This window comes from Metarhizium album (assembly GCF_000804445.1).
Source record: "Metarhizium album ARSEF 1941 chromosome Unknown scaffold_9, whole genome shotgun sequence".
In the NCBI taxonomy this organism is placed as follows: Eukaryota; Fungi; Ascomycota; class Sordariomycetes; order Hypocreales; family Clavicipitaceae; genus Metarhizium; species Metarhizium album.
In genome coordinates, this window is record NW_024467583.1 from 889,686 (window position 1) to 917,289 (window position 27,604).

Below are 27,604 nucleotides of genomic sequence, written 5' to 3' on the forward strand. Positions count from 1 at the left end.
CGCGTAAGATGCCCCGAGATGTACGGACGTCCAGATCAAGCCGGGGCATTGGGGAGCAGCAGGTGCGAGCAGAACATAAGCTCGAGGGAGCGCGAGTCTGCAGGGGAGAACTGCGAGCCGCGCTGACGCGCTTCGATTGTATCATCTGCCAAGGAAATAGGTTAGCTGAGCAGAACGGACGGCCTTTTGAGCGGGCTTGGGAAAGACGCACACTCCATGTCCAGGTCGTGGAAGTACTTGACGACGACGGCGTCCTGGTCCAGCGTGGCCAGCTTGCCATCGGCGCCGCGACACGTCTGCGGCAGCGCCTTGCGTATCCCCAGGAGCATCTTTATCAGGCCGGCCAGGTTGCCGCCCTGCTGGGTGAAGACGCCTGGGTCCCGCTCGAGCGGCCAGCCGGGACGCAGGTGGTCTTGCTCCCAGGCCTTGAACGCCCACGTCGACTTCTCGACGCAGTTGAGAAATATCAGGGCCGTCAGGAAGATGCTGAAGCCGACCTTGGTTTTGCTGTCTGCCAGCTGGCGGTCCATGAGGTTCAGCAGGGCCTTGGAGGTGCTGTTCGCCTTGCGCTCCGCGGCGGCGTTGAGCTGCATGCACATCATGGTGTAGATGTCTGCGTCGTTTTCGTTCTCCGCCTCCTTGATGGGCCGCCCGTGGTCCGAGTGTGCGCTGGGCTTTTCGACGATGCTCCACTGCCGCTCGCGGTCGATGCTTTCCACGAGCCCCCATAGCTCGAGAGCCTTTTTCAGCGGCTCGTCCGCCTTGTCAGCGAGCTGTGACTTGGCCGTTTCGAGGGTGACGCGCATGAACTTGGACGGCTCGCGCTCGATGAAGAGGTCCAGCACGTCACGCATGTAGCTTTCCACTTTTCCGGGCATGTCGTCCTTGTCTTGGTCAATCATGATGACTTGGTGGAGGGGCCCTTGGGTCTCGGGCGTGACGCCTTCTTGCTGTATCGGCTCTAATATAGCAGCAGCCGCGGCTAGAATGATTGTCTTGTTGGTTTCTGCAAAGTGGGACACTTCGACTACGGCGCCATTGTTTACCAGCTTCAGTTGCTCCTTGAGCATGTTGATGCGATTTTGGGATAACACGACCTGGACTCCGGCGGAGTATAGGTCTAGTTGCTCGTGTAGGCGCGAGCGAACGCAGCCCGTCATCCAGACACGGGGAGAAAGAACCTTGCGGCACGTGTCGCATGGTGTGCCTTTGCTGCAGATCTTACGGAGGATACGGCAGCGAATACAAGCTCCCAACTTGCGAACTTCTTTGACTTCTTGACGCCTGGCAGGAGTAAACTTGGATCTGAAGTGACGGGATCGCCCGTTGAGTACTCCTGCACTCGTGTCCATGCGAACGCCACCGCGGCTAACAGGGAAAGGCGCCACCGGGGGATTGTCGGCAAGAAGGCGAGCTGAAGATGCAGCTGTCAAGTAGGTCATTTCTCCCCAGGGTTGAACAGCGACAGCATCGACGGCCGTGGTAGGGGTGCCTTCGGCCGCAGCGGCTGCGGAGCTATCCGCCGCAGATGGAGATGTAGGGGACGCATCGCCATTGACGAGTTGAGGGTCGAGAAAGGACGGGTTGAGTCGAGCAGCAGCGGCCACGGCGACGGAGAGATTAGCAGCGTCGGGAGAGCATTCGCTCGCTGGCAGAAGGGCCTGAAGTCTTTCTTCCGGAGATAGTTCTGTGGCGGTCGGGGGGGGTGTTTGGAAGACAGTTGTGCCTGTTACGCATTAGCATTGCCTGCGGCGGGTTTTCCAGGGATTTGCCAGTTTAAAATTACCCTTCTTGCCGTTGGCCTGCGCCCGGGTCGTTTCGTAGCTAGTAGGCGGATTGTCTAGAGTATACTGCTCCTGCAGTTCGAATCGGTCCCCGTTCTGGACGCCGTTTGCTTGTGGTTCCGCCGCCGGGGGCTTACTCCCACGATTGTTCTCATTCAGGTCTACCTGGCGCGAGGCCTCTGCCAGAGTCTCAAGCGCACTCCATCCCTGCGGAAGTGCACTTGGAGATACCTGCTGGCCATCTACATGGGCCGCCGCCTGGGCCGCCTGCACTTGTTGATGTCGCTCGGCAGCCGTTCTAGCTTGTGTGATGCCATGAAGTTCAAGACAGGCTCGCATGCGTTCCGAGTCGGATATGGCAGGACATCGCTTGGTGATGTGGGTTGTCAAACTATCAATACGACCTTTGGGAAAGTTCTCTCCGCATTGCCTGCACGTATGAGGGTATCGATTGCTGTTGTCGTTCAACTTGGGTCCGCGCTCGAAGTACTCGAGGATCAGGGGATTCGGTCTGCGTCCCATTGCCGGCGTTTCGGTGCGTTTCCCGCCGTCGCACTATGCTGAGAGGCAAGTCGTACGGCGGAAGCGCCTTTCGCAGTATGCGACAGTCGTTGTATCCGGAAAATGCCTCTGGGACAAGTCGATTGCTAGCTGCTTGAACACGTTCTATTGTCGGATAATGGTGATAGATGGTAGATGAACAGATTCTGCCTTGGTTGACCGACAAAATTTCTCACACCGCCTGGGTTTTGTCAGGCCCACGTTTTGGGGGAGAGAAGTTTGGCGTTAACCTACTTTGGAAGACGCCTCCAAGCCTCCAAGTGTAATAGTGTATAGTGCACACTGTGTAACGGGTGTTCAAGTGGCTGGGCCCTTGCATGACATGTGACATGTCTGTTTAGGTTGACATCTGTCGCAGTGCAACACATAACGTCCCGCCCCACAAGATCGCCAGCCCCCCACTTTCGACAGAGTTTTACACTACAAATACTACTTTTTTAAAAATTAATAATAAAAGAAAATAAATACTAAAAAATATTATAAAATAAAAAATAATATTAAAATTACTTATATTTATATATTTTAAATAAAACTTATAATATACTAGCTTTATAAAATTACTAGCTTTTTATTTTTATTAAAGCTTTATATTATAAATACTACTTTTTTAAAAATTAGTAATAAAAGGAAATAAATACGTCTATTACAATATTTAAAATATAAGTTTTTTTTTATTAGTAAATTTTAATTATAAAATTTTTTAATTTAAAGCTTTTTAATAATATAATTAACTTTATATATATTAATTATTTAAAATAGCTATAAAGCTATATAATTAGTATATTTACTTTTTATATTAAACTTAAAAAACTTTTTAATTAATAAAAAAACTTTATTTACTATTATTTTTACTTTATAAGCTAGCTTTAGCTTTATATTAACTAAAGTAAGCTTTATATAAATATATTAAGTTATTTAAATATAAATATATAAAAAGAATATTTTTAGAAATTAGTTAAGGGGTCCGGCAAACTACTGGGATGACTGCGGCTGGCACCCGCTATTGCCCATAGAGCTAGTCTATTACAAGCAGCTTAGTAATATTTTTCTTTAATAAAATATAATATATATAAGGGAGACTATATTGCTTAGTAAAATAGCTTATATAATATTATAGATTTTATATTTCTACTTTATAAGCTTAAATAAGCTTATATTGCTTAATTATGTAATAGACTCGAGCTGTAGGCTTAAGTGGGTATAAGGCACTGTGTTAGTGCCTTGTTAGATACGCTTTAGATGCATATTAAACTTATATATATATAATAAGCAGAAAAGAGGGGATAGAGAGCTTCTTCTTTCTCTCTTTTCTCTCCTTAAGTTTATAGTTAATACTAGTAATACTTATATGTAGTAGACTATAAGGCTAGTCCTTAACAAAACTATATTATTAATATAGATAAATATAGTTATTTTGTTATTAGTAAAAATATAAAGTTCTTTTATTAGTTATAGAAGCTCTATAGATATAAGGGTTTTTAAAAGGTCTTTTTGCTATAATAAAAGCAACCTTCTTAAGCTATATAAAGCTCTTTTTAGCTTTAATACTTAATTAGGCTTTTTAAAGCCTCTAGAGTATTTTATATAGACTATGCGATCTTGTGGGGCGGGTCGTTATATAAAATAGCCTGGCTACGCCATTTTTGTGTGGCACTGTCATCCACCAATGAAGTTTTACCAAACTGTCCTGTAACGAGAGCACTTCTAATTAAGTTTACTATTATCAACAAGGTATGCGGTATTGTACCCCCCTTTTATGCCCTTTGGCATGAACCAGTCTCGCGTTGTTTGTGAGCTCTTCCAAACTACTCAAGTACAAAGTATAGTTTGACGGCGCGTGTTGCGCCATGGAACCGGATCGCCAGCTGTCAGTATCCCTATTCGAGGCGCCACGGCCCATAGGGAAAAGGCAGCCATCGGCCCATCGCGGTGTCTTCATTTTTGGTGGCAGAGGATAGCAGGCCATGTCCAAATACACCACTTGATGGAAATTGAAACCAAGGATTATAAAAATTCAACAAAACTCCGCGCTATGCAGAAGCATCTTATTTATTATACGCCCCGAGCATGTACATGAGGCTAGATGCCATCCAAATTACTTATTCCCACACGTTACGGAACTCGTCGCTACCATCTATGTGGTATCTATGCGTTTGCGACTCCTCGTCTGTAGCTGAATCTCCCCTTCGTCTAGCTTCTTCCGGTTCAGGTCTCTGCCCACTTGCACTGGCTTCAGCTGCAGTCGTGGGAGCAGAAGCGAGAGCAGCAGCAGCAGGAGCAGCCGGGGGACCCTTCCCCAGACCCAGGCCTGCTGGATCTGGTTCTGGATGCTTCACCACTTTCTTCGCCTTCTTCTTCTTTTTCACTACAACAACAGGCTGCGGTTCCTCTGTCTGTCCGGGTGATGGGTGTCGAGATGAGTTTGGCTTTGAACTCGTTGCTTGCGGTGGTCGTGGTCGTGTTGATTCGGTTGAGCAGGATGCTGATCTACTGTTCAAACTGCTCATCGACAGTCTGTATCGTTCAGCCAGTGGTTCGCTGGCTGTGATGACGGGGTACTAAAGCTTGTTAGCCTGCTATACGGATGCGAGAAAGAGACATTTTACGCACATTCCAATCGCCGTACTGCAACTGTCTGGCAGAGTTGTACAAGCGTTCTTCATCCTCATCCAATTGGGGCTCATCAAAAGTCCCATGCTGCTGTTCAAATAATGTGTCGCCAGTTCTACTTGAGCTAGGCCCCCCCAGAAGTGGCGAGGTGGCGCTAACTTCCCCTGGTTTTGGGAGCCAGTATTTCGCTTTCCCTCCACGCTCATATCTCATGCCCGCGTCTAACCTCGCAAGGCGCGATTTGGAGTCTTCATGGGCCATGACCTTGTCTCCAGAGTCAAACGCCCGGTAGCCATAGTTATTGCCCCGGAATGTCTCTTTGGAGTCCTCTATGAGATCCTTGATGCCAAACGAGTCCTTGAGTGCGTGGTGCAAGGGCATGCGGGCGGATAGGATACTGTCATCGGCGAAATCATGCCATGAGAAGGCGTACCAGTGGGCAACTGCAAATGCCGGCATCTCGATGCAAATCAGTGCGTCCTGGATGGCAGCGGCAAGATTATCCCTCGTGTAACCCTGGACGTTGTCTGGAATAGCGCCGAGCCACACAAGGATAGACAGGAAGAAGCCTTGCCAGTACGACGCAAAAATAATGAGTTTGATGCAGAGGAACTTGGGAACAGGGCGGAAAGGCGTCAAATCCCGGTGCATGCATACCCAGAACAAACCAAGAGAATACAAGCTCACAGTAACGCTGATATTGTAGATGATGCCGCTCCAAAAGTAGCCAGACTTGGCGCCAATGTATCCCTCCTGGTACGTACCCGTCGCTTTCATGACGATGGCTGCAACTGCAAGAATGGGCTTGAGCCACGCATATTGCAAAATTCCCCGCTTAATGGATAGAAATGTGTAAGGATCCGATATATCAACTTTGCGTAGAATGTGGTTCATCGGCCACAGGTGCTGGACTGGGGCACGGCCATGCGTCATGATGATCAAAGCTCTTTCTCCCCCCAGATAGTTGATTAGGAGCTGGAAAAACGTGTAAATGGTAAAGGCTTCGTATATGTCTCGGATAGGGTCAATAAATGCAGCAGCGGTCAGTGACACCATGCTCGTGAAGGACGCGATGGAGTAGATGGGAACCATGAGCAGTATTCGGACAACGTAGCGCTGAAGCAGAGGCTTTCGATAGTTTTTCGTCTGAAGCCATATCGAACTAAGTGCCTGGATTGTCAGCTGGGCATAACGTACTTGCCTTGTTGGATCCGGGGAGAAAACATACACAACGGAGAGCAATGTCGCTGCAAACGAGGCCACACCAGCAACCACTGTCGTAGCGTAGGTAAATTTGGCCCCTGTGCCTCCATCAGAGGCGATGCTAGCCGCAGTAGCAGACATGGCGGCAAGGAAAACAACGGCCGACAGAGATTGCGAGGTCGCCGGAAGCTAGGTCATGACTGAGCAAAGAAGGCGGATCCGGAGGTTTGCGCTGAACAGCAGGCACCGTGAGTCTGTGACCACGTAGGGCTGGTGGTGTGGGGAAAGAGTCCCAGATCAAGGAACCGGCACTAGTCGACTGATGCGATGAAGATGGTAACGTTATATGGTATCGGGCACGGATGGCGATTACAGCGAGGCGGTACGAAGGAGAGGATGAAGCTGTAAAGGCGCGTGTATGACGCTGTAGACTTGCATCAGATGTTGGGATGAAGTCTGGTACTACGAGTGACCGTAGGACTGCCCCGAACACCAATAGCTTTGATAAGTACCTTAAGTACCTACCAAGTAAGCTAGGTACTTAAGTACCTTCTAAAAGTAGGTAGGTACTTAGGTACTTGCTGGCCATGTCCATCAGAGCCAGAGCGTCGATACGTGCGTCCGCTGGTTCTAGCCATTGATGGAATAGATAGATCTTCAACCGAGAAATGACCAATACAAGGCACTAATGTCCAACTCCAATTGCCGCAGCGCCGACATTCCGTCGTAGATCGAGGTGCTGGACGCTGGGCCGTTATCCAGCGCGAGGCGGGGCTGCTGTAACTGGTGCTTGGACGAGCGGCCGAACATTTTTAGCAAGAACTAAGTACTGAAAAGTACCTAAGTACTTAAGTAAGTACTTAAGTACTTAAGTACTTAGAGGTGTTGATGTCTGGTGAGACTGTATTAGGACGCCAGTGTCTTTTTAAGTAGGTACCGAGTACCTGCACGCGACCGAGCGCAGCCCGACTGACGTGTTGTGCCAAGGGCCAAGCCTGATTGATGACCGCCCGTGAAACAGGCATTTGTTATCCTTTGTTGCACCACGCCCCAGCATTCAACATTCGGCATTGCGTCCACCATGAAGCAATAGGTCCCAAATTCCTGTCGTCATAGGTCCTCTCGACCGTCTCTTTCGACCGACCGCCCGCAAGTGCTCATGCGATGCGCGTCACCGCTCCCGTCGTCATCTCTGGACATGTTTGTTGAGTACGGTCCTGTCAGAGGAGCTGTTGAAGCGACCTCAAATTCGGGACTATGACGATTGCCGACGTTGTTTTAGACGCACGAGATCCTCATCTGGACTTCAATTTGTACGCTGACCTACTGCGTTTGTAGAACCTCCTGACTGCTGTTTAACTGACTACTTTCCAGCCAGTTCCTCATCTTCTTCATCATCTGCGGTCTGCTAGCCATCTTCTTCCTGCTGTACTTGAACCGACTCTTTGCTTCCGTTGTGTCGTATGCCCTTCGCGCATATACATGGCACGCCTACAGAGTCTACATAGACGTGAAAGCAATTCAAATATCTCTTCTTGGAGGCCGCATATTCTTCACCGGCTTACGCTACCACGGATCCAACGAAACCTTTCTCGTCCAACACGGAGACATCGCCTGGCGATATTGGCTACGCCGAGTACGAGACACCGACATAAACGTATCGGATCCCTTCCATGCTTCTTCTGCAGCGGACAGCCAAAAGAATTCCAGTTTGCCATGTCGCATTCACGCCAAGCTAGTCGGCGTAGAGTGGTTTGTGTATAACAGGAGCCCGGCATACAATGACCTTCTCAGTGGTTTACTCAATGGTGGCCCCTCCGCCTCGAAATCCAGCGGCATTGCCAACGAAACGGTAGAAGCCGCGCTTACATCTCGAAAGGGTTACCAAAATGGCTCCGCGGAAAAGAATGAGCTCCCAGTCGATGCAACGGCCAAAGCACAACTTGCAGAGAAACCCAGCCTACCCCCTCAGTCCTCGCCGCCGGACCGCCCATCTACTGCCTCACAGAGCCTCAACGAGACCGCAGATGGTATTGAAGAAACCAACAGCTCTCTGCCGGCTATGCTTCAGTTGCTCCCGATTCACGTGGAATTTCAGAAACCCGCTCTAGTCGTTGGCAATGACAACACCAAGGCAGTTCTCATTGTCAAGGCCAACTCCGCTTCTACAGTTGTAGACGCAGGTCACACGAACACAGTCGATCCGTACCGCCAACTATTCAAAATAGAATTCGATCACCCCGTTATCGAAATGCGCGAGAACGATGAATTCAAGCAGGACCAGGAGTCGCGAGCGACCAGACGCCAGGAAGACGCCTCGAGCTTGGAAATGCTCGTACAGCGATCATTCTTCCAACGTCGTCGGCGGAAAGTCTTCAACTCTCTTCGAAATATGATGCCATATTTCCGTCGCTCCGTGGAATCCTTTTCTGCCGACTCGAGAGTACCAATGAGCTCAGGCGTGTCTCGAAAGATACCTGGCTCAAGTCACTGGCAAGGCTTGTCAAGATATCTGGACGACAGGTATCAAGATGACAAGACTAGGTGGTCTTCTGTCGAATATGCTGCTGTCAATACCATTCTTGACTCCCCTTCAGCTGCACTTACGATTTACTGGGATGTTGTATCCAGGATCACTGCCAACTGTGGCAAAAATAGCAGCTCGAGTTTCCACACGAGCGTCAATGGAACTGAGCCTCCAGCGTGGGGGATGTCGTTGTCAGTCAAAGGGGGGACTGTCAACTATGGCCCTTGGGCTGATCGACAAAGAGCAGACTTGCAGCGAGTCTTCTACCCAACACTGTGCAAGAATAGCACGGCTGCTATGCCATTGGCTCCTGGGTCGTGGAGAGTCGCAACGCAGTTCAATCTTTACGTTGAATTAGAAGATGCCATCACTCTAAGAATTCCCATCAGAGAAGAGTCCAAGAACTGGCGTTGGCGTGGCAAAGAACCTCCAATAGGACGACAGGGCGTCACTGGCAAGAAGAGACGCAATCGGAACAAAAAGAGCAGCAAGGGACATGCTCAACCGGCGCGACCAGCAGGCTGGCTAGAGATCAAAGTTCCGTCCAATTCCACAATGTCCTATTCAATGGATATGCTAGGTCGACCAACGGGCTACCAGAATCGCTTGGACATTGACCTGCCAAGCACCGAGCTTAGGAGCAGTGTCAACCATGACTTGATGTGGACATCGGGGCCACAACGCATTTCTTGTGACTTGTCTAACCCTCTGTCATGGAATACCCTGCGCAACTGGTCCTTCAATTTAACCTGCGACGACATGAAGCTTTATCTCCTACGAGATCACATTTTCCTTTTGATCGACTTGGTCGACGACTGGGCCACCGGCCCGCCATCCGAATATCTCATATTTACGCCGTACATATACCACTTGAAATTCAGCCTCAACAACTTACAGTTATATCTTAATGTTAATGACGAAAACATCATCGATAAAGCCACCGCCCTTGACGACAACACATACTTGATTTTATCTAGCCCACTCTTAAAAGCGGAAACATCAATACCATTAGACAAGTTCAGACCGAGCAGGAACTCTATTCCATTTGACGTTCGAACCGACAGCTTTGACTTGACGCTGCACGCGCCACAGTCTAACACTCAAGCTGCCTTTTTGAGCTCCAAGGAGCTTGGCCATGGGGAGAGTCTAGCTGTAACTGGTAGCTACGAATATAACGCCACTACGTCTGTTGCAAACACAGATACTCTGATATTGAACGTATACGGACAGTCGCCATACGCATACCTCTACGGATTCATTATAAGATACGTAATATTACTGAAGGATAACTATTTCGGGGATTTTGTCCACTTTCGGACGCTTGACGAATATCAAGAACAACTGCAAATAAATGCTCAAAGTTCCAACGCCGATGCTGTACACAGACCTCCGAGCAACAAGTCAAACGATCTCGATGTCATCTTGTCTGTCAGAGTCGATGACCCACGCATTTTGCTACCCGTCAATCTGTATTCTGCCAACAGATATGTGCAATGTGAGCTGGCTAACTTATCCGTTGATCTTCGATTCACAAACTACTATATGGACTTGGAGCTCTTGCTGAGTCCACTAAGCCTGTCGCTGGGCCGTCCAGCGCTCTCAACTGAGAGCCCAAACTCTGCCTACTCCAACACTCAGCTGTTCGTTGACGGAGTTCGTGTTTTTGGGCACCGTACATTCGGTCTACCTCCTTCTGAACCCACATATCTTTGCAATTGGGACGTTTCAGTCGGAATACTAGATGGCGAATGCACTGCCGAGTTTCTGAGCTCATTGGGCAATGGCGGTGCGGCTTTCGGATTCATGTTTGACGATGTTGAGAATGCGCTCGTGCCTTATTCGTCTCTTGTTTTCCATGACATTACTTTTGTGCGCGCAGAAGTTGCTTCGGTTCGCTTGTGGTTGCATGTGGACGAAGCAGCCTTTCTCGTGTCCACGGGATCTATTCAAGTAAGAAGCAATGACTGGGGTGGCGCTCACTATTCAAAGCGTGCGAACATCAGCATACCCAACATCGAAATCTCTTGTGTAAATGCAGAGTCTGCGGCAAGGCATACATCTCGACGCCACCACCCAGTAGACACTGCGGCCTACTTGAAGACAGACGTTCAACTAGCATCCATTGGGCGCAAGTTTCACTTCCATGAAGAGCTCAAGATCCAGCAAGACTTGATACGGCGGGAGGATCAACGCACAAGAAGAACACCTTTTCTTCTCCGACGCCCTGTCGACCCAGACTTTGTGCCAGAGCCGTTTGATCCCCCAGCACAATGTGTCCCGGCACCAGCTTTCCCGCTCACGGAAGTGAACCAGATTGACGACGACGCATCCTACCAAAGTGTCAGGAAGTCTCGCTATTTCGATCGTTTGCGACGGCAAAGCTCCTTCATTTCCTCCAGCTCAAGTGATATCAATATTCGTGGTACAAGTCAACCGCGTAGTCGTGCCAGATCAAGACAGGCCGCGCTGCCTACTCAGCCAAGCGGAACTGAAAAGGTGCAGCGCATGGCAGGAAAGAGAGGAAGTATTTATTCCCAAGACCTGCTGATTACCAACACTCAACAGCCAAGTCAAGACCGGCAGCAAAAGGAGCATATTGAGCATTCATCCATTGCATTTTCCAGCCAATATTTCCCTCCACACTTTCCGCTAGAAAGTGTCTGTCCAGATGGACGTGAGGCAACCTTTGAGGAGGTCGAAGAGGAGCCAGACGATGACTTCTTTGAAATGCGTGCTTCTCTCGACGATTTGAACCCTAGCAGCCTCAGCGAGGACCACGCACAAGCAAGCACTATGATCGAGTTTACCACTGGCATTACCGCTTTTCTCAATCCAGAAGCTGTGCGCTACGTCAATTCTCTCTTGTCAGCCTTGCAACCAAGTGAGCCGGATGACATTCTGGATTCACTTCAAACCAGCGTCATTGGGGACATTTTTTCTGAGAAGAAGCAGAGCCATGTCACAGGTTCCATGCAGGAAATCTTGGTCAAGTTGCCTAAGGCAAACATTCGATTTCTGAACCCATCTACTCTGGACTCACTGGATGCCTCCCAAGAAGAGAAAGACCAGTATGACATTCGGATTTTCAAAGCTACGCTTATTACTCGCATTGTTAAGGATCGTACGGGAGATACTTTGACCTCCCGAACCTCACTCTATTTTCGTCTAAAATCTGCGGAGATGTCGGCGTCCGAACGGGTGTCTTCTGTTGGAACACCCCAAGCGGCGGTCATGGTCAATATTGATAATGTCAATGTGTCACTAGGTGCAAAGGACATCACATATTTTGATGCCGACGTTGGTTCTATTGTAGGCAGCACAGCGTCTGGCAAGATTGAGTACTTGGCGTCATTGATTCACCGTACAGGCAGTATCGCCTCGGAGTTGGGCAATCTCTTATCCCAAACCACCACTCGCAACGACAACCGAATCAAGTACTTGGTATCCCGGCTGCTAAAGGACGGTTATGCTACGAATGATCCGCCGTTCCTCATTCGGCCCTCAGCTGTGCTTCGATCCACTCATGAGCACATGAGGACAGCTGATTCATGGAAACTCATGATGCGACTGCGACAAATATGGGCAACCCTGAATCAAGGCCGGAGGATGGCGCTGATCGACCAGTGCAGAGACAACCCTCCGGAGGCACATCCAGATGTTGTCAACCAAGTTCTTTCTGCATTTCAGAAATGGCGAAGCTGGGATTTGGATGACCCCAGGAACTCCATCCTGATGAAAAAAATATTCGGGAAAGCGATTGATGGTCAAGTAGAGTCACCACAAGAGTACCCCCTTCTTGGCGCCTGTCAATTGGGTGAGCTGCAGTTTGTGTTGGACCCTGGCCCTAAGCAGAACAAAATAGGATTTCTCGAAATTGCCTTCAGAGTAGATAAACGACCGCCGGGACAATCGAATGTTCTTCCCGAAATGAAAGATTTTCAGGGCTCGTTAACGATTATGAACCTTTGTTGCGCAGAAGCCGCAATTCATTTGAACTGGGAGCTCTGCGAATTCGCCGAGGATGTTTTGCGTCTTTACAACAAGGCTCAGCCACGACCATCAGAGACGACCACGTCGAACGAGCAACCAAGAAGAGAACCCCTCAAGTCATCTGCGGCATATCATGTAGTGTTTGAAGTTGTGAAGGGGTCCATCGAGGCAGAAGCAATCAACCTAACGGCTAAATCCATCAGTGACGGGCTTAAGACGTCAATTCTACTCTGCCACGCGGGTGAGGAGCTCAGTATTGCAAATGCTATGTTTAATTCCAATGCGGTTACGTCAAAGCTGCAAAGCCATGGACAATTTCTCAGCGTTTTGCAGATTCAACAGCCAAGCATATTCATTGCTTATGAAATCGAGAAAACAACAGATGTTGACGCCCACGTTGTCAAAGTCTCGGCAAGTTCTCCAAATATGACCTTGCGTGTCAAGGACGACCCCATTGGCCTTCTAGAAGTTCTGGACTTGCTTATCAGGGATGAAGCGGCTCAGACTCACAGACTTAAAGATCTCATTCCATCGTCCCCAGAAGGCCGAAAGCAGCGCATCAAGTTGCAACAGCGCATTTCCACAATTGTAGTCAAGGCTGTCATGTTCCTGGATGAATACACCCTCAGCATTCCGCTTTTACAGTCCTTGACGTATAAAATCACTGGATCCGTGTCGAGAGCGTCATGCGCGGCCCACTTCGGAAAGGGACTTGTTTTCGATTTTGACATCAAGGAGAACTCTCATGAGATGCAAATTAATGTCAAGGACGAGCCCCAGAGTATTTCCTTGCTAGAGATCCCGCCGGCAAACGGACGTATCACGAGCAATACGCAATCAAGTGAAAATGTTGTAAGCATTTTAGCATCTATGGAGGCCATACGGCTGGACGCATCGGCAATATACAGCTTACTGGCAGCCCTGAATCGGCCTCAGATATCTGGAGCTATAGAGGAAGCACAGCAACAAGTCAAGATAATCCAGGGCCATATAAATGAGACGTTTGGCGCGCCAAGAGAGGTAGAGACCGAAAGCTCTACGTTCTCCAGATCGACTCCCAACTTGGTCTATGATATTCACTTAGCATTGGCTGGACTGCGGATTCTGGCCAAAACGCCTCTCAAGACCGTGGCGGAACCCACGGCCCAGATCTTGTTTGCGTTGGACAAAGTCACTTTGCAGGCCTCGAATCAACAAGGCCCAAATGCCTCACCTCTCAACTATCCTGATTTACATGTTAACTTGCGCCGAATCAGTCTTGATATCAGTCGTGGAAGAGAGAATGCACTACGATCCTGCGGAAATCTGACGACTGAAATCAATGTCTCTGCAAGCTCTCAAAGCAGTGATGATGGAAAGGAAGACTGGTCTTTGCACTTCCAAAACGATGACTTATGTCTGAGCCTTTCTCCAGAAACCGTTTCGACCATTGTTGATGTTGTTGGCTATATGGGATCCAAGATTAGAGATCTGGACACGTCTCGTGAACTGGAATACCTTCGAAAATTAAGACAAACCAGACCAAAGATTAGGATCAACGATGATGATCGAAATTTGGGAGAAGAAACAGATATTTTCGAGTCTGTTCTGTCATCCATTACCTACCGCTTTGAGCTGAGAAATATTCGATTCTGCTGGGACGTGGCAGATGAAACTACTGATCTGGATGCCACCAAGGAAGATCTAGTCTTGTCAATCAAATTGATCGAGTTTGGTACCCGTACGCGGAAGTCTGCAAGACTGACGATTGAGAATTTCCTTCTGCAGACTGTACCCCCCGGTCAGGATAAGACCATCAGATCTTTACATTCTGCTCTTTTGCCGGAAGTCATGTTCAACGTGGCATATATATCGACTGCGGATGCCCGCCGAATGGCGTTTCAGGCCGTGGGTGACTCGCTTGATCTTCGTTTGACGTCGGGGTTCATTGTTCCTGCAGCAAACCTCGTGCACTCCATTTCATTGTCCATGAAAAACGCACAAACGGCGTCCTCGCAGTGGACAACCGAAGGCTTAATGGCTGCCGAACCCCTAGCGTCCAAAAAGACGGAAGATGTAACACTCCCACGACAACGCCGCATGTTCGGAAACAAACGCATGGAAAACCTGCTTGTGGACGCCGACTTTGCAGGTGCTGTTGTCTATGTATCAACCAAAAGGAATGTTTCCACCACTGTGCCAGAATCAAAGTACAGCCAGCCATCCTTGGCAGGGAAATACGGCCAATTCAGTGCAGATGATTCGGGCTCAGGGGCTGTATTGCGTAGTCCTGGCCTGGCATGGAAGGCAGAGTATCGTGACAACGGCAAAGAGCACCCATCTCTTTACGGAGAGATCAAAATTAACGCGTCAAGCAATATTCTGTACCCTTCGGTAGTTCCATTGGTTCTCGATATATTGTCGTCGGTGAAGGAAGTTGTCAGCGACAAAGATGATGCTAACAATGCTGATACTGAACAGAAACCAGAACAGTTCGTTCAGCCGAAGCTGAAGCAGACTAAATCCGGCGATGAGGATAACTTCCTTACCGCTGACCCAAGCACTGTACTTGGCCGCTTGAGGCTAAATCTTGGCCTTCGAATATGCCGACAAGAGTTCTCACTAAGCTGCCAGCCCATAGCAAGAGTGTCTGCTACAACCTGCTTTGACAGTATATACTTTACACTCAATACCGTTACTTCACAGGAACAAGGCAACTTCTTTGCAATATCTGGTGTGGTTGCCAAGCCCCAGGCATCGGTGCAACATGTTTATTCTCGAGATTCCACAGCTAGCTTCGAGCTCGATTCGGTCGCCATATCTTTCATGAATAGCAAGCATTTCAGCGGCACAAGCGGTGTATCGGCTATTCTAAACGTCAGCCCAATGAAAGTGTCGGTCAATGCGAAGCAGGTGCAAGACTTTCTACTGTTCCGGGAAATCTGGTATCCAGAGGAACTGCGACAGAAACCTGTGGTGCAGGTTCCCGAGATGCCGACGGAAACCTCCCAAGCCCACCTCGTGCAACGGTATCAAGAGGTTGCCGCAACAGCCGCATTCCCGTGGACAGCGACGATATCCATCGCAGCACTTGACGTCAGCGTAGACCTGGGGCAGTCGATTGGAAAGTCAGTGTTTCATATCAAAGAATTCTGGGTGTCGTCCAAGAAAACGTCAGACTGGGACCAGAACCTTTGCCTAGGCTTCAAAAAGATTGGTGTTGATTGTACTGGCCGTCTGAGCGGCTTCGTGGCTCTGCAAGACTTCAGGATTCGTTCATCAATCCAGTGGCCGCATCGTGAGGAGGCGCTCAACGAGACACCAGTAGTGCAGGCATCTCTGGCGTTGAATGCATTGCGCGTCAAGGCAGCATTTGACTACCAAGCATTTTTGGTAGCCGACATTACCTCTCTGGAATTTCTCATGTACAATGTTCGAGCCGGCCGCGATGGAAAGTTGGATCGACTAGTTGCCATCTTCGACGGCGAAGCAGTGAGGGTGTTTGGGACTACAACATCAGTAGCGCAGGCCGTAGCGCTCTATCAGGCGTTACAGAAACTCATTGAAGAGAGGCGAGAGAATTTCAAGTCATCACTGCGAGAGATTGAAAAGTTTATGAAGCGCAAATCTATCAGCTCACGGACGGCATTGCAAATGTCTCCTGCAATGCCAAAGCTTCCGATAGATGACACTCTGTCCAAATCACCCATCTCTCTCGACACGGATGTGGTCGTGACTCTGAAGTCGTTGAACCTGGGCGTTTTCCCAAGCACTTTTTCCGATCATCAAGTATTCAAAATGGAGGCTCTCAACGCGTACGCCCGGTTTGCAGCCAGCATCGAACAGCGCAAAATCCACAGCATTCTGCGAATGACTCTCGGTCAACTACGAATTGGCTTGGCTGGGGTTCGCGACGCCGAAGCGCCCAGGATGCTGAGTGAGACGACGGTCGAGGATGTCGTCCAACGCGCCACGGGGTCACGCGGTGGCACAATTCTCAAAGTCCCACGCGTCGAAGCGGCCATGGAGACGTGGCAGAAACCAAGCAGCAACCACATCGACTACATATTCAAGAGCGCCTTTGAAGGCAAAGTAGAAGTGGGTTGGAATTATTCGCGCATCAGTTACATCCGAGGGATGTGGGCCAACCACTCCAAATCGCTTGAGCAAACATGGGGTCGACAGCTACCGATGACGGCAGTCAAAATCACTGGCGTGCCCGAAGCTGAGGGTGAACAGCAAAAGATCACAGCCGAAGTCAACGTCCCGCAGTCCAAGTACGACTACCTGGCGCTCGAACCACCAGTGATTGAGACGCCGCAATTGCGCGATATGGGCGAGGCAACGCCACCGCTGGAATGGATCGGGTTACATCGCGACAGGCTTCCCAACTTGACTCATCAGATTGTCATTGTGTCGCTGTTGGAATTGGCGGGCGAAGTCGAAGATGCGTATTCAAGGATTCTAGGATCGACCTAGGTGTCGTCGGCGTGAGTCACGACTGCGGGTGTAGCTTGGTTTTTGAGGCTGTCGCAATCGGCTTTATAATACGTGGCTGATACGTGACTAAGTCTTGTGTGACAGTTAGAGCCTAGCGACGCAGATATAGCTACTTGACGAAGGGTTCACCAAAGGCTTTTGCTGGCCTGGCGCCTTGAAAAAAAAAAAGTCGAATATTCTCACATGGATGCAAACCACTGGATACTTGAGTAGCTATAGGTTAGCTCATAAGACGGAGCAGCAATGGGGCATTGATGTACGGAGTACGGAGTAGACAGCAAGCTCTGCACCTACGCCACCCCAGCCACGCACTTGATGATGCACGAGTGGGGCCCGGCTCACTAGTGCCCTTTTTTTTTTTTTATGGCGAGAGGTTATCCGGACCGAGGTAGGTAAGTAGTTACTTGTTAGCTGGTGAATAACGAGACGAAGAGTCCAGCGGAGGCTGCTATGGGAAAACAGTCTACAGCCGGCATCAAACAGTCCACGAAGTGCTGGATCAACGTGATGACACGGCTCCGGTGGTGCGTCGTGACCAAAGTGGTGCGTGGAAGGGCTGTTGCCCTCAGCCTCTAAAAAATCCTTGCAGGAGCAGGTGGCGCACGTCACTGTAGCAAAGACGGCAAGAGCATCCAGCATGGCGGGGTTGTGTTGCCCCACCTGCCCGCTTCCAATTTTTGCCTGCATGCCCAGGTCCCAAGCGCTCACTGGCCGGCAGGTGCAGTGAGTGACCTGGCGGTCAGGGCCACGAGACGAGAAGTATGAGATTGAAAGCAGCTTGCAATTGGAGATGCCAATTAGTTAGTAGCCTGCAGCTCAAAAAGACTGGCAGGCGCCCATACTGGGCTGAGCAGAAAACATGACATGACTGACGCTGGCCCCTCATTGACGGTGATGACTGCGGCCCACCCGCAATTTTTTTGCGCACCACATTTTCTCGTCCTGCGCTCCCTTAACTCCCTTTCCTTTCCGCCCTCCACATAGTACCACCCGAGGGACGAGTTTTGAAAAGGATTGACAGTACGCCTGTCTCTCTTTTGCCGCTTCGTCGCTTCGATACCCTTTTGGTTGCGTGGTTGAGTCATCTTTTCGGCGGCCAACTCGGTTTTGCTTCCTAAGCAAACCAAAGGCGAGAGAAGACAAGCATAAAACCAAATACCAAATACAGCCTGAGCGCGGGGTGAAAATCTTCAACCCCGCTTTGCTCAGCAACGAATTTTCTCCTCCCACAAACCACCCACCACAGAGCGAGGTCGCCCTCAACAACACCGCCAAAATGGTCAAGTAAGTACATTTTGCGTCAGGATTCTTTCCCGGGCGGATACTGGAGGACTTCTTTTCGGACGCGCCGCCTCGGAGGCGGTATTTGTACCATGAACGGCGGAATGGCTGCAAGTCTTTTTTCTTTTGCCCTCTTGGTGGGCTGTTGCTCTGTGTGCTTCGGTCGTTGACCCCGCCCGGAGTTAAGCTTCTGAGCAGTCTTTGGGAGACAACCACACCAGGAGAATACTCCCTGATGGGGGAAGGCCGAAAAGCTCCCAATGACAAGACACCGGTAATATGCGACAGGGTTCACGGCTAACATTCTTCATCGCAATGTAGCTTCACCATCGACGAGATTCGGGCCCTTATGGACAAGCCTAGCAATGTCCGCAACATGTCCGTCATTGCCCACGTCGATCACGGCAAGTCTACCCTGACCGACTCTCTCCTTGCAAAGGCTGGTATCATTTCTACCGCAAAGGCCGGCGATGCGCGAGCAACGGACACTCGTCAGGACGAGCAGGAGCGTGGCATCACCATCAAGTCGACGGCCATCTCTCTGTATGGCCATCTTGACGACCCCGAGGATATCAAAGACATTGTTGGCCAAAAGACCGATGGCCAGGACTTCTTGATCAACTTGATTGACTCGCCCGGCCACGTTGATTTCTCGTCTGAAGTTACTGCTGCCCTCCGTGTCACCGACGGTGCCCTCGTTGTCGTCGATACCGTTGAAGGCGTGTGCGTCCAGACCGAGACCGTGCTTCGTCAGGCTCTCGGTGAGCGTATCAAGCCTGTTGTCATCATCAACAAGGTTGATCGTGCTCTTCTCGAGCTTCAGGTCTCCAAGGAGGATCTGTACCAGTCCTTCTCCCGAACCATCGAGTCCGTAAACGTCATCATTTCCACCTATCTCGACAAGACCCTCGGTGACGTCCAGGTCTATCCTGACAAGGGTACCATTGCTTTCGGTTCTGGCCTGCATGGCTGGGCCTTCACTGTCCGTCAGTTCGCTATCAGGTATGCCAAGAAGTTTGGTGTCGACAAGAACAAGATGATGGAGCGTCTCTGGGTAAGTAAGCAAAAATGCACAGCATTTGCAGTCAGGCCCTCTTTCTCAGCCCGTCTTTCTCCAATCATATTTCAAACCGACGTCCACTTACACAATCACAAACTCGCAGGGCGACAACTACTTCAACCCTCACACCAAAAAGTGGACCAAGAACGGTACCTACGAAGGCAAGCAGCTTGAGCGTGCTTTCAACCAGTTCATCCTGGACCCCATCTTCAAAATCTTCAATGCCGTCATGAACTTCAAGACCGATGAGATCAACACTCTCCTTGAGAAGCTCAACCTCAAGCTGGACGCCGACGACCGACAGAAGGAGGGCAAGCAGCTGCTCAAGGTCGTCATGCGAACTTTCCTGCCCGCTGCCGACTCTCTGCTGGAAATGATGATTCTCCACCTTCCTTCTCCCGTCACTGCCCAGAAGTACCGTGCCGAGACGCTGTACGAAGGTCCCCTGGACGATGATGCCGCCATTGGTATCCGTGACTGCGACCCCAAAGGTCCTCTCATGTTGTACGTCTCCAAGATGGTTCCCACCTCCGACAAGGGTCGATTCTACGCCTTTGGTCGTGTCTTTTCCGGTACCGTCCGTTCTGGTCTCAAGGTCCGCATTCAGGGCCCCAACTACGTTCCCGGCAAGAAGGAGGATCTGTTCATCAAGGCTATTCAGCGTACCGTCCTCATGATGGGAGGCAGGGTCGAGGCCATTGACGACATGCCTGCCGGTAACATTGTTGGTCTCGTTGGTATCGATCAGTTCTTGCTCAAGTCCGGCACTCTTACCACCTCCGACACTGCCCACAACCTCAAGGTCATGAAGTTCTCCGTCTCCCCCGTCGTTCAGCGTTCCGTTCAAGTCAAGAACGCCCAGGATCTCCCCAAGTTGGTTGAAGGCCTTAAGCGACTTTCCAAGTCTGACCCCTGCGTCCTGACCATGACGTCTGAGTCTGGTGAGCACATCGTTGCTGGTGCCGGTGAGCTACATCTTGAGATCTGCTTGAAGGATCTCGAGGAGGACCACGCCGGTGTTCCTCTCAACATATCTGACCCCGTCGTCCAGTACAGAGAGACTGTTCAGGGCAAATCCAGCATGACGGCTCTGTCCAAGTCCCCCAACAAGCACAACCGTCTGTACATGGTTGCCGAGCCCATTGATGAGGAGCTATCTTTGGCCATTGAGAACGGCAAGGTCTCTGCCCGTGACGATTTCAAGGCCCGTGCACGTATCCTGGCCGACGACTTCGGTTGGGACGTCACTGATGGCCGTAAGATCTGGGCTTTTGGTCCTGATGGCACCGGTGCCAACTTGCTGGTTGACCAGACCAAGGCGGTTCAGTATCTCAACGAAATCAAGGACTCCTGCGTGTCCGGTTTCCAGTGGGCCAGTCGTGAGGGTCCTGTTGCCGAGGAGCCCATGCGCTCGATTCGCTTCAACATTCTAGACGTCACCCTGCACGCTGATGCCATTCATCGTGGCGGTGGTCAAATCATTCCCACTACTCGCCGTGTCCTGTACGCCTCTGCCCTGCTGGCCGAGCCCGCCCTGCTCGAGCCCGTCTACCTGGTCGAAATTCAGGTTCCAGAGCAGGCCATGGGTGGTGTCTACGGCGTCCTTACCCGCCGTCGTGGTCACGTCTTCAACGAAGAGCAACGCCCTGGTACCCCCCTCTTCAACATCAAGGCCTACCTGCCCGTCTTGGAGTCTTTTGGCTTTAATGGCGACCTGCGTGCCGCCACCTCTGGCCAGGCCTTCCCTCAGTCCGTCTTTGATCACTGGCAGGTCCTGCCCGGTGGCTCTCCTCTCGATTCCACCTCCAAGGTGGGCCAGATTGTCACTGAAATGCGTAAGCGTAAGGGTATCAAGGTTGAGGTTCCCGGGGTTGAAAACGTAAGTTTATTGTATAACCCGCGGCAGTTGACTAAAGACGTGTATGCTAACATGACATGTTCACTTCTAGTACTACGACAAGCTGTAAATGGCTTCCTCATGTGCCGATAGAATCAAGTGTCGTGCCTACATTGGCACATCTCGTCAACCAGCTGCTCGTCGCGATATGGGGTGCTCTCCTCGCGGGACCTAAGTCGCGGCAGTTAAGAAAGGCATTAAACGGCGGTTGGTCAGTACGCCGACGGGGACGTCGGCCAAGAAAGAAAGAGAAAAAAACCGAATTCCAGGTTGAGTCAATAATCAAGGGAAGCGGAATCGGGCTTTTCATACATGTAGTCATGTCGTCTCGGATCAATTCAATGTTCAGAATGTATTACGTGTATGCTGCGTGATGAAGTCGCTCCGGGAAGCAGTTGTGGACGCGTGGCATGGGCGCCTTCTCCGCAGTAAGATCATCTTGCTTTGAACGTGACAATTAAGCATGTCCAAGTAGTTGGAGGCATTAAAAATGCAACTTTGTTGCTGCGAGGCTCTCTGCACCTTGGTCGCCCGTCTTGGGCCCATTGGGTATGGAGTACTCCGTTTTATGACGTCCAGCCAATGAGGATCCACATTGACGCAAGCTTCCCGGACCAGGTCATTCTCCATCGAAACTTTCCATCGTGACCCAGCCAATCTTTCTCACCTGGCATTTCTTAACCCCCTAGATGAATCAGTTTTACCGCCAGAGCGAGCTCACTACGAGCCCATTGTGACTCACATTTGGTCGACCATGTTATTCCCCGAGGCGGATGCGCCGCTGCTCAAGGCGTGGATTGTGAAGCGCATCGAAAACACGTGCGTCATTTCTGTCGATGCTCTGCGAAGAGCGTGACCAAGGATGGGGACCGAGAAGAAACTGCTGACACCCAATAGATCGGATGCCGACTCGGATGTGCTTGCAGAGTACGTGATTGCGCTGCTGAAGCACGACGGGGACAAGGAGAGCGTGAGGAAGCTGTGCGAGCAGGAGATTCCAGACTTTCTGACAGAAGGTGAGTCTTTGTCTGCCATGTCGTGGAATGCCATTGCACGGTGTCTAGTAGCATGGCGCTTGGCTGACGGCTTACAACGCGCAGAACCTCAGGCTTTCCTGGACGATGTCTTCCAAGCAATCGCCTACAAGTCTTATCTCCCGGGCGCACAACCCGCTCCGAAACTTGCCGAGCTTCATGCCTCGTCACAGAAGAAAAGCCCTGAATCGTCGCGTAAACGACGGTTCGACGAGTCTGGCCCCTCGGACGATCGTGAACGGAACAGGTCTCCGGGTGGACGCGCATTCAAACAGCTTCGAAAGGGGCGACGCGGCCGAGAGGATAGAGCTGACAGAAACGCAAACGCATATGGCATGATGATGATTCCGCCATTCAATCCCAACAATCCCATGGAGGCTATGATGCAGATGCAAGCTATGGGGTTACCATGGCCAGGGATGCCGGGACAGCAAGGCTGGGGGGTTGGCGGCGGTGCTGTCGGGAGAGGCGCGCAGAGGAGGAAGGGGAGAGGGAGGTGTAGGGATTTCGACACCAAGGGGTTTTGCGCGAGGGGGAATACGTGTGTTTTTGATCACGGTGACGGTCATGACGAAGAGGATGAAGGTAAGTTGTCTTGTCACGATTCCGTGATGGCTAGTTTGGTCTGTTTGTATTATTGCTGTGATTGTGGTTGCTCTGCTCGCTTCGTGGGCACGGCCTGACTGCTCGCCATGTGGCGACCGGACATAATCATGCAGAGATGGGACATTCACGATATTGATAGCGCGACTGGCGTCTTGAGTTGGATGAGATGCTGACAATCGAGCAGAGTATGACCCCGTCAACGTCGTCATCCAGCCTCTGAACTTGGAGGCGCCCTCGCGCGGCCGCAAAACGAAGCGAGGAGGACGAAAGGGCGGTTCGCGGGCACCATTCTCCGCCGAGGGGGCTGTAAACGATCGCTCAAAGAGTACCATCGTGATCGAGAACATCCCGGAGGAACACTTTAGCGAGGACAAGGTCAGGGAGTTCTTCTCTCAGTTTGGAAACATTGTTGAAGTATCAATGCAACCGTACAAACATCTAGCGATTGTGAAGTACCACAAGTGGGCCGCAGCAAACGACGCATACCGCTCGCCAAAAGTAATTTTCGACAACCGATTCGTCAAGGTCTTCTGGTACAAGGATGAAGGGGACAAGCTGCCGGCTTCGGTTCCAAATGGCTCCAGCCTCGCGCCCGGCTCAGGACCAGACGAAATGGATGCCGAGCCAGAACTTGACATGGAAGAGTTCCAACGGAAACAAGAGGAAGCACAAAAGCAGCATCGGGAACGGGAGGACAAGCGCAGCGAACTGGAAAAGAAACGGTTAGATCTGGAAAAGCAGCAGCAAGAACTACTAGCAAAGCACCAGGCCGAGTCGGAACGGTTACGGGCCAAGTTGGCGGAGAAGAACAGCGGCCCCGACACACCTGGTGCCTCGGGGGCTGACATGCTCAGGGCCAAGCTTGCCGCGCTGGAACAAGAAGCCAAGATGCTCGGCATCGATCCCAACGCCGAAGCAGAGTCGAGCGAATACCCGCCCCGAGGCGGACACGGGGGCCGCGGCTATCGTGTGAGAGGATTCGCACCGAGGGGCAGAGGCGCGATGAGAGGAACAGCAGGGAGGCATGCCGCTTATGCCCAGTTTTCCATCGACAACCGTCCCAAGAAGCTGGCCATAACGGGTGTCGACTTCACACCGTCAGACAAGGACGAGCAACTCCGCCACTTCTTACTGGTACGAGCTTTCCCGATTCGTGGACAGGACCTGTCATTTTGAAAATCTAACGCGAACTTGTAGAACATGGGTGAGTTCGAATCTGTCGACACAAGCCCCTCGGTCACACACGTATCCTTCCGAGACCGCAAAACCGCCGAGAAGCTGTACCATTTGCTCCACGGGAACGAACTGCCCGGCGTGCAAGGCAAGCTTGAACTGACGTGGGTGAACTCGCCGCTGCCGCCTGTCGCCCCGAAAAAGTCGGCGCACGAGGACAGCGGCATCGTGACCCCGGGGGATGCAATGGCTGGTATGGACGATGCCAGGGAGGAGGGGAAGCCGCGCGACAAGGAGAGGGATGCCGACGCCGCCGCGCCCGTGAATATGGACTACGAGGTGGGCGATTACGGATGGGAGTAGGCGCCTATACGTGCGTTTTTCCGGGAGACGCTTGCGCAGCACGCACGCACACGGGTGGCCGGCACCAGGATCGAAACGGGGTGGATATCACGTGCTAGGAGTCAAGGTGTTTTTTTCCTCCTTCGCCGTGTCTGGATGAGGGCCGGCCTGAACGCTGCGTGCGCCGTGTGGCTTTGTTCGTGGTACACTGCAGCGTCCCTCGGAAACCGGCCGTCGAGGATGTGCCCGAATCTGAGCAGGTCGCGGCCGTTGACCTTGGAACCAGACGTCACCCGCGTCTGAGATGCCCGAAACATGGTCCTAGCTGTAGACGAATCAGGGGCCGCAATATCAAGGCATATACTATCATCTTGGTCAAAGTCAACTTGGCACACCGTCACCGGGACTAGACTCTCGAGGCTAGAGCAAATAGTAGCGGCCGTGACTTGCCCAAAAGGCTTCATTTTATCTTATCGCTGCTGTTTATGACACCATTCTTTCCCCCTGTTTTCTTTTCTTTTCTTTTTTCTTCTTCTCATCATTCCGGCATCTCGTATACTCCCTCGTCTTCCACTTGCTCCTGCACCTTCGCTGCCGCTGTCTTCGCTGTGTCTAAATATATCTGGTTGTGCACAGGCGGGGTATCGTTGAGATATTATATGCATGTTGCTGCAAGAAATTCAAAATCAGAGGGGCGAGGAGCCAAAACCGCGCTTGCATCTCAAGCCCCCTTGCTGGACGATCGTGGCGCGTATACTCTTGGGTCATTATACATTCGTCACTCCTTTCTCTCTCAGAATCTCACCATTCAGCCAAGTCGTTGTTCATTTGCGTCTGTGTAGCTTTTTGTTGAAAAAGTCACACCTTGCCCCCCGCCTGTTTGCCGTCTTTTGGGCTTAAACGCCGTCACTCATGCTTGCGCTCCCTAGACAAAAGACAAAACAATGGAGAGAATAGATAGGAAAGAGATGCGTCAAAACCAAATGTCAAAGAAAAGATCAGGGACTTGAGCTAATGCTTGTCCCATATTGACTCCCGTCGCTGTCAATGCAAAAGCCGTCTGGTGGAGCAGATCGGCTAAACAAGAGGTAGAGGGGGGCCGTGTAAGAGTTCATGTCGATCGCCTCATCCAGTCGCAGGAGTGTCAAGTCCCCTGACTTCAAGGCCGTCAAAGAGATCGAAGATGGTTTGGTTCTCGTGGAAGTCGTTATTAACTGTCAAGCGGTTAGTCAGTTGCTTGATGACACGAAAAACACAGCTCCATCCAAACTTACCAACATTGATCAAATACCACTCGTTCATGATCTGATCAAGGAGAAGTCGACTGGGCGTCTCGGACTCGAAGCAATGGGCCCAATCGGTACCCAATCTAAACGCCTCGTCTCTCCACGCGAGAAAGCTGATGCTCTCCACAATGGTGGGCTGAACAATCTCCTTGCCGGGGAAGACACCCCAAGTCACAGCGTTGGGGCCATCAGAGGGAGCGTTGGTCCTAAGCTCACCATCCTTTGTCACGGCGTAGTAGGTCAAGGTCGGCTTATTCTCGATACGCTTGACCATCTCAGTGAAGATGGAGGCAGGAACGAGCAGCTCGAGGTACGCCTTTTGGTAAACGTATCCATTAGAAGGGCCCCAACCGTGAATGGGGTGCGACGACTTGACGCCATCAACCGCAGGCTGAGAGTTGATGGTTAGGAGGCCACGCTTGTTGAGTTGGATGAGATTATCCTTGATAGCATCGGCTTCGCCGGTAAGCGGCGCCTCACTCCAGGGTAGTGACTCAATTTCTTGATTAAGATATTTCACGAAAATATTAGCAATGTCTTGGACGGTGGTCGGCTCTCCCCATTTCTTGCGGTTGGCCTCGTTGGTGCCGGTCAGGCCGATACCATAGGCATCCAGCTCCCCAAACGCAGGAGATCGGGAATCACCCCATCGACCGTTGGGGAATTCGTCCCAGTCCTGCGTGCGGAGAACATATGACTTGTTGCGATTGCGCCAGAAGATGGGTCGCACGTCTTCGTCTCGCCGTCCCAGAGCTTTAGACTGCTTCCAGGGAAGGGCATGTTGGAGTGGCCGCTCGGCACATGGAGCCCAGGTCAATTCCTCGAGAACCATGCGCGTAGCTTGGGCCAAGTTCATGGTGTAGAAGTGCAGGTGATAAATGCCATTGGCCAGCAATTTGCGGCACATTTCAGCAACCAGGGTCTTGCCAATCTCACGAACAGCAACGTCGTCATTCTTTACGGGCTCCAGAGCGGTCATCCAGTGGTCAGGAACCTTGCACTGCATGTGCTTGGCCCTCCGCAGAAAGCTGGCATAGGTAGCAATAGGCATGATGCCAGGAAGAATGGGGATGTTGATTCCACGCTCGCGAACCTTGCCGACCCAACGAACAAAATTATCGGCATCGTAGAACATCTGGGTTACGATGAAAGATGCTCCCATGTCCACTTTCTCTTTCAGATGGTCAAGCAGTTGTTCTTCGTCCTTGTTGTCATCGCAGCCTTCAGGGTAGCCAGCGACGCCAATGTCGAAATGGTCGCCATAGGTAGCTCGAACGTGCTTGACAAGATCACGAGCATAATGGAAGCCGCCCTCGGCGGCAGTCCATTTCTCTTGGGCTCGCGGGGGGTCGCCGCGGAGGGCAAGGATATTGGTGCAGCCAGCCTTGTAGGCCTTTTGGAGAGCACCATTGACCTTGTCTAGTCCCATGTCGGTGCAAGTCAAGTGCATGCAAGTTTCGAGGCCGTAGACAGATTGTGCTTGGAGAACCATCTCGCAGGTAAGCTCGGCAATTCGGCCTCCGGCCCCCCAAGTGATATCAATGAACTTGGGGCCAAAATTGTACATGCGGTCGATTCGGTCGTAGAGATTCTGGACACCTTGAGAAGTTTTTGGGGGGAAATACTCGAAGGAAAAGGACGGCTGGCCGCCCTTCTCTGCTTCGACTAGCATGTCCTTGATATGCATGTTGGCGACGGTGGTTGACGGCGGTGGTGATGGTGGCTGGGAGAAGATTTGAGCTGTTGAAAAACAAAAAACAAACAGGAGAGA

At 51.1% G+C, this 27,604-nt stretch overlaps 6 protein-coding genes across 6 annotated transcripts; 3 read left to right on the forward strand and 3 right to left on the reverse strand.

Annotated features, from left to right (window-relative positions):
* Positions 1-35: 35 nt before the first annotated feature.
* On the reverse strand, positions 36-2,306 carry MAM_04374 (uncharacterized protein; the record flags this gene model as incomplete). The annotated part of the gene is made up of 3 exons (XM_040823172.1): positions 36-145; positions 212-1,726; positions 1,787-2,306. 3 exons carry the CDS (start codon positions 2,304-2,306, stop codon positions 36-38), a joined length of 2,145 nt encoding a protein of 714 aa, XP_040679051.1.
* A 2,138-nt stretch (positions 2,307-4,444) lies between these two features.
* MAM_04375 (DUF300 domain protein) lies at positions 4,445-6,299 on the reverse strand (the record flags this gene model as incomplete). The annotated part of the gene is made up of 2 exons (XM_040823173.1): positions 4,445-4,903; positions 4,956-6,299. 2 exons carry the CDS (start codon positions 6,297-6,299, stop codon positions 4,445-4,447), a joined length of 1,803 nt encoding a protein of 600 aa, XP_040679052.1.
* Positions 6,300-7,415: 1,116 nt separating this feature from the next.
* MAM_04376 (uncharacterized protein) lies at positions 7,416-17,133 on the forward strand (the record flags this gene model as incomplete). Its single annotated transcript, XM_040823174.1, has 2 exons — positions 7,416-7,471; positions 7,533-17,133. The coding sequence occupies 2 exons, from the start codon at positions 7,416-7,418 to the stop codon at positions 17,131-17,133; spliced, it is 9,657 nt and encodes a 3,218-aa protein (XP_040679053.1).
* Positions 17,134-18,430: 1,297 nt separating this feature from the next.
* On the forward strand, positions 18,431-21,462 carry MAM_04377 (elongation factor 2; the record flags this gene model as incomplete). Its single annotated transcript, XM_040823175.1, has 4 exons — positions 18,431-18,438; positions 18,757-19,489; positions 19,599-21,374; positions 21,445-21,462. The coding sequence occupies 4 exons, from the start codon at positions 18,431-18,433 to the stop codon at positions 21,460-21,462; spliced, it is 2,535 nt and encodes an 844-aa protein (XP_040679054.1).
* A 684-nt stretch (positions 21,463-22,146) lies between these two features.
* Positions 22,147-24,568, forward strand: MAM_04378 (CCCH zinc finger and RRM domain-containing protein; the record flags this gene model as incomplete). The annotated part of the gene is made up of 5 exons (XM_040823176.1): positions 22,147-22,211; positions 22,290-22,408; positions 22,493-23,011; positions 23,217-24,166; positions 24,230-24,568. The coding sequence occupies 5 exons, from the start codon at positions 22,147-22,149 to the stop codon at positions 24,566-24,568; spliced, it is 1,992 nt and encodes a 663-aa protein (XP_040679055.1).
* A 1,104-nt stretch (positions 24,569-25,672) lies between these two features.
* MAM_04379 (methylenetetrahydrofolate reductase 1) lies at positions 25,673-27,520 on the reverse strand (the record flags this gene model as incomplete). The annotated part of the gene is made up of 2 exons (XM_040823177.1): positions 25,673-25,761; positions 25,822-27,520. The coding sequence occupies 2 exons, from the start codon at positions 27,518-27,520 to the stop codon at positions 25,673-25,675; spliced, it is 1,788 nt and encodes a 595-aa protein (XP_040679056.1).
* Between the last annotated feature and the right edge of the window lie 84 nt (positions 27,521-27,604).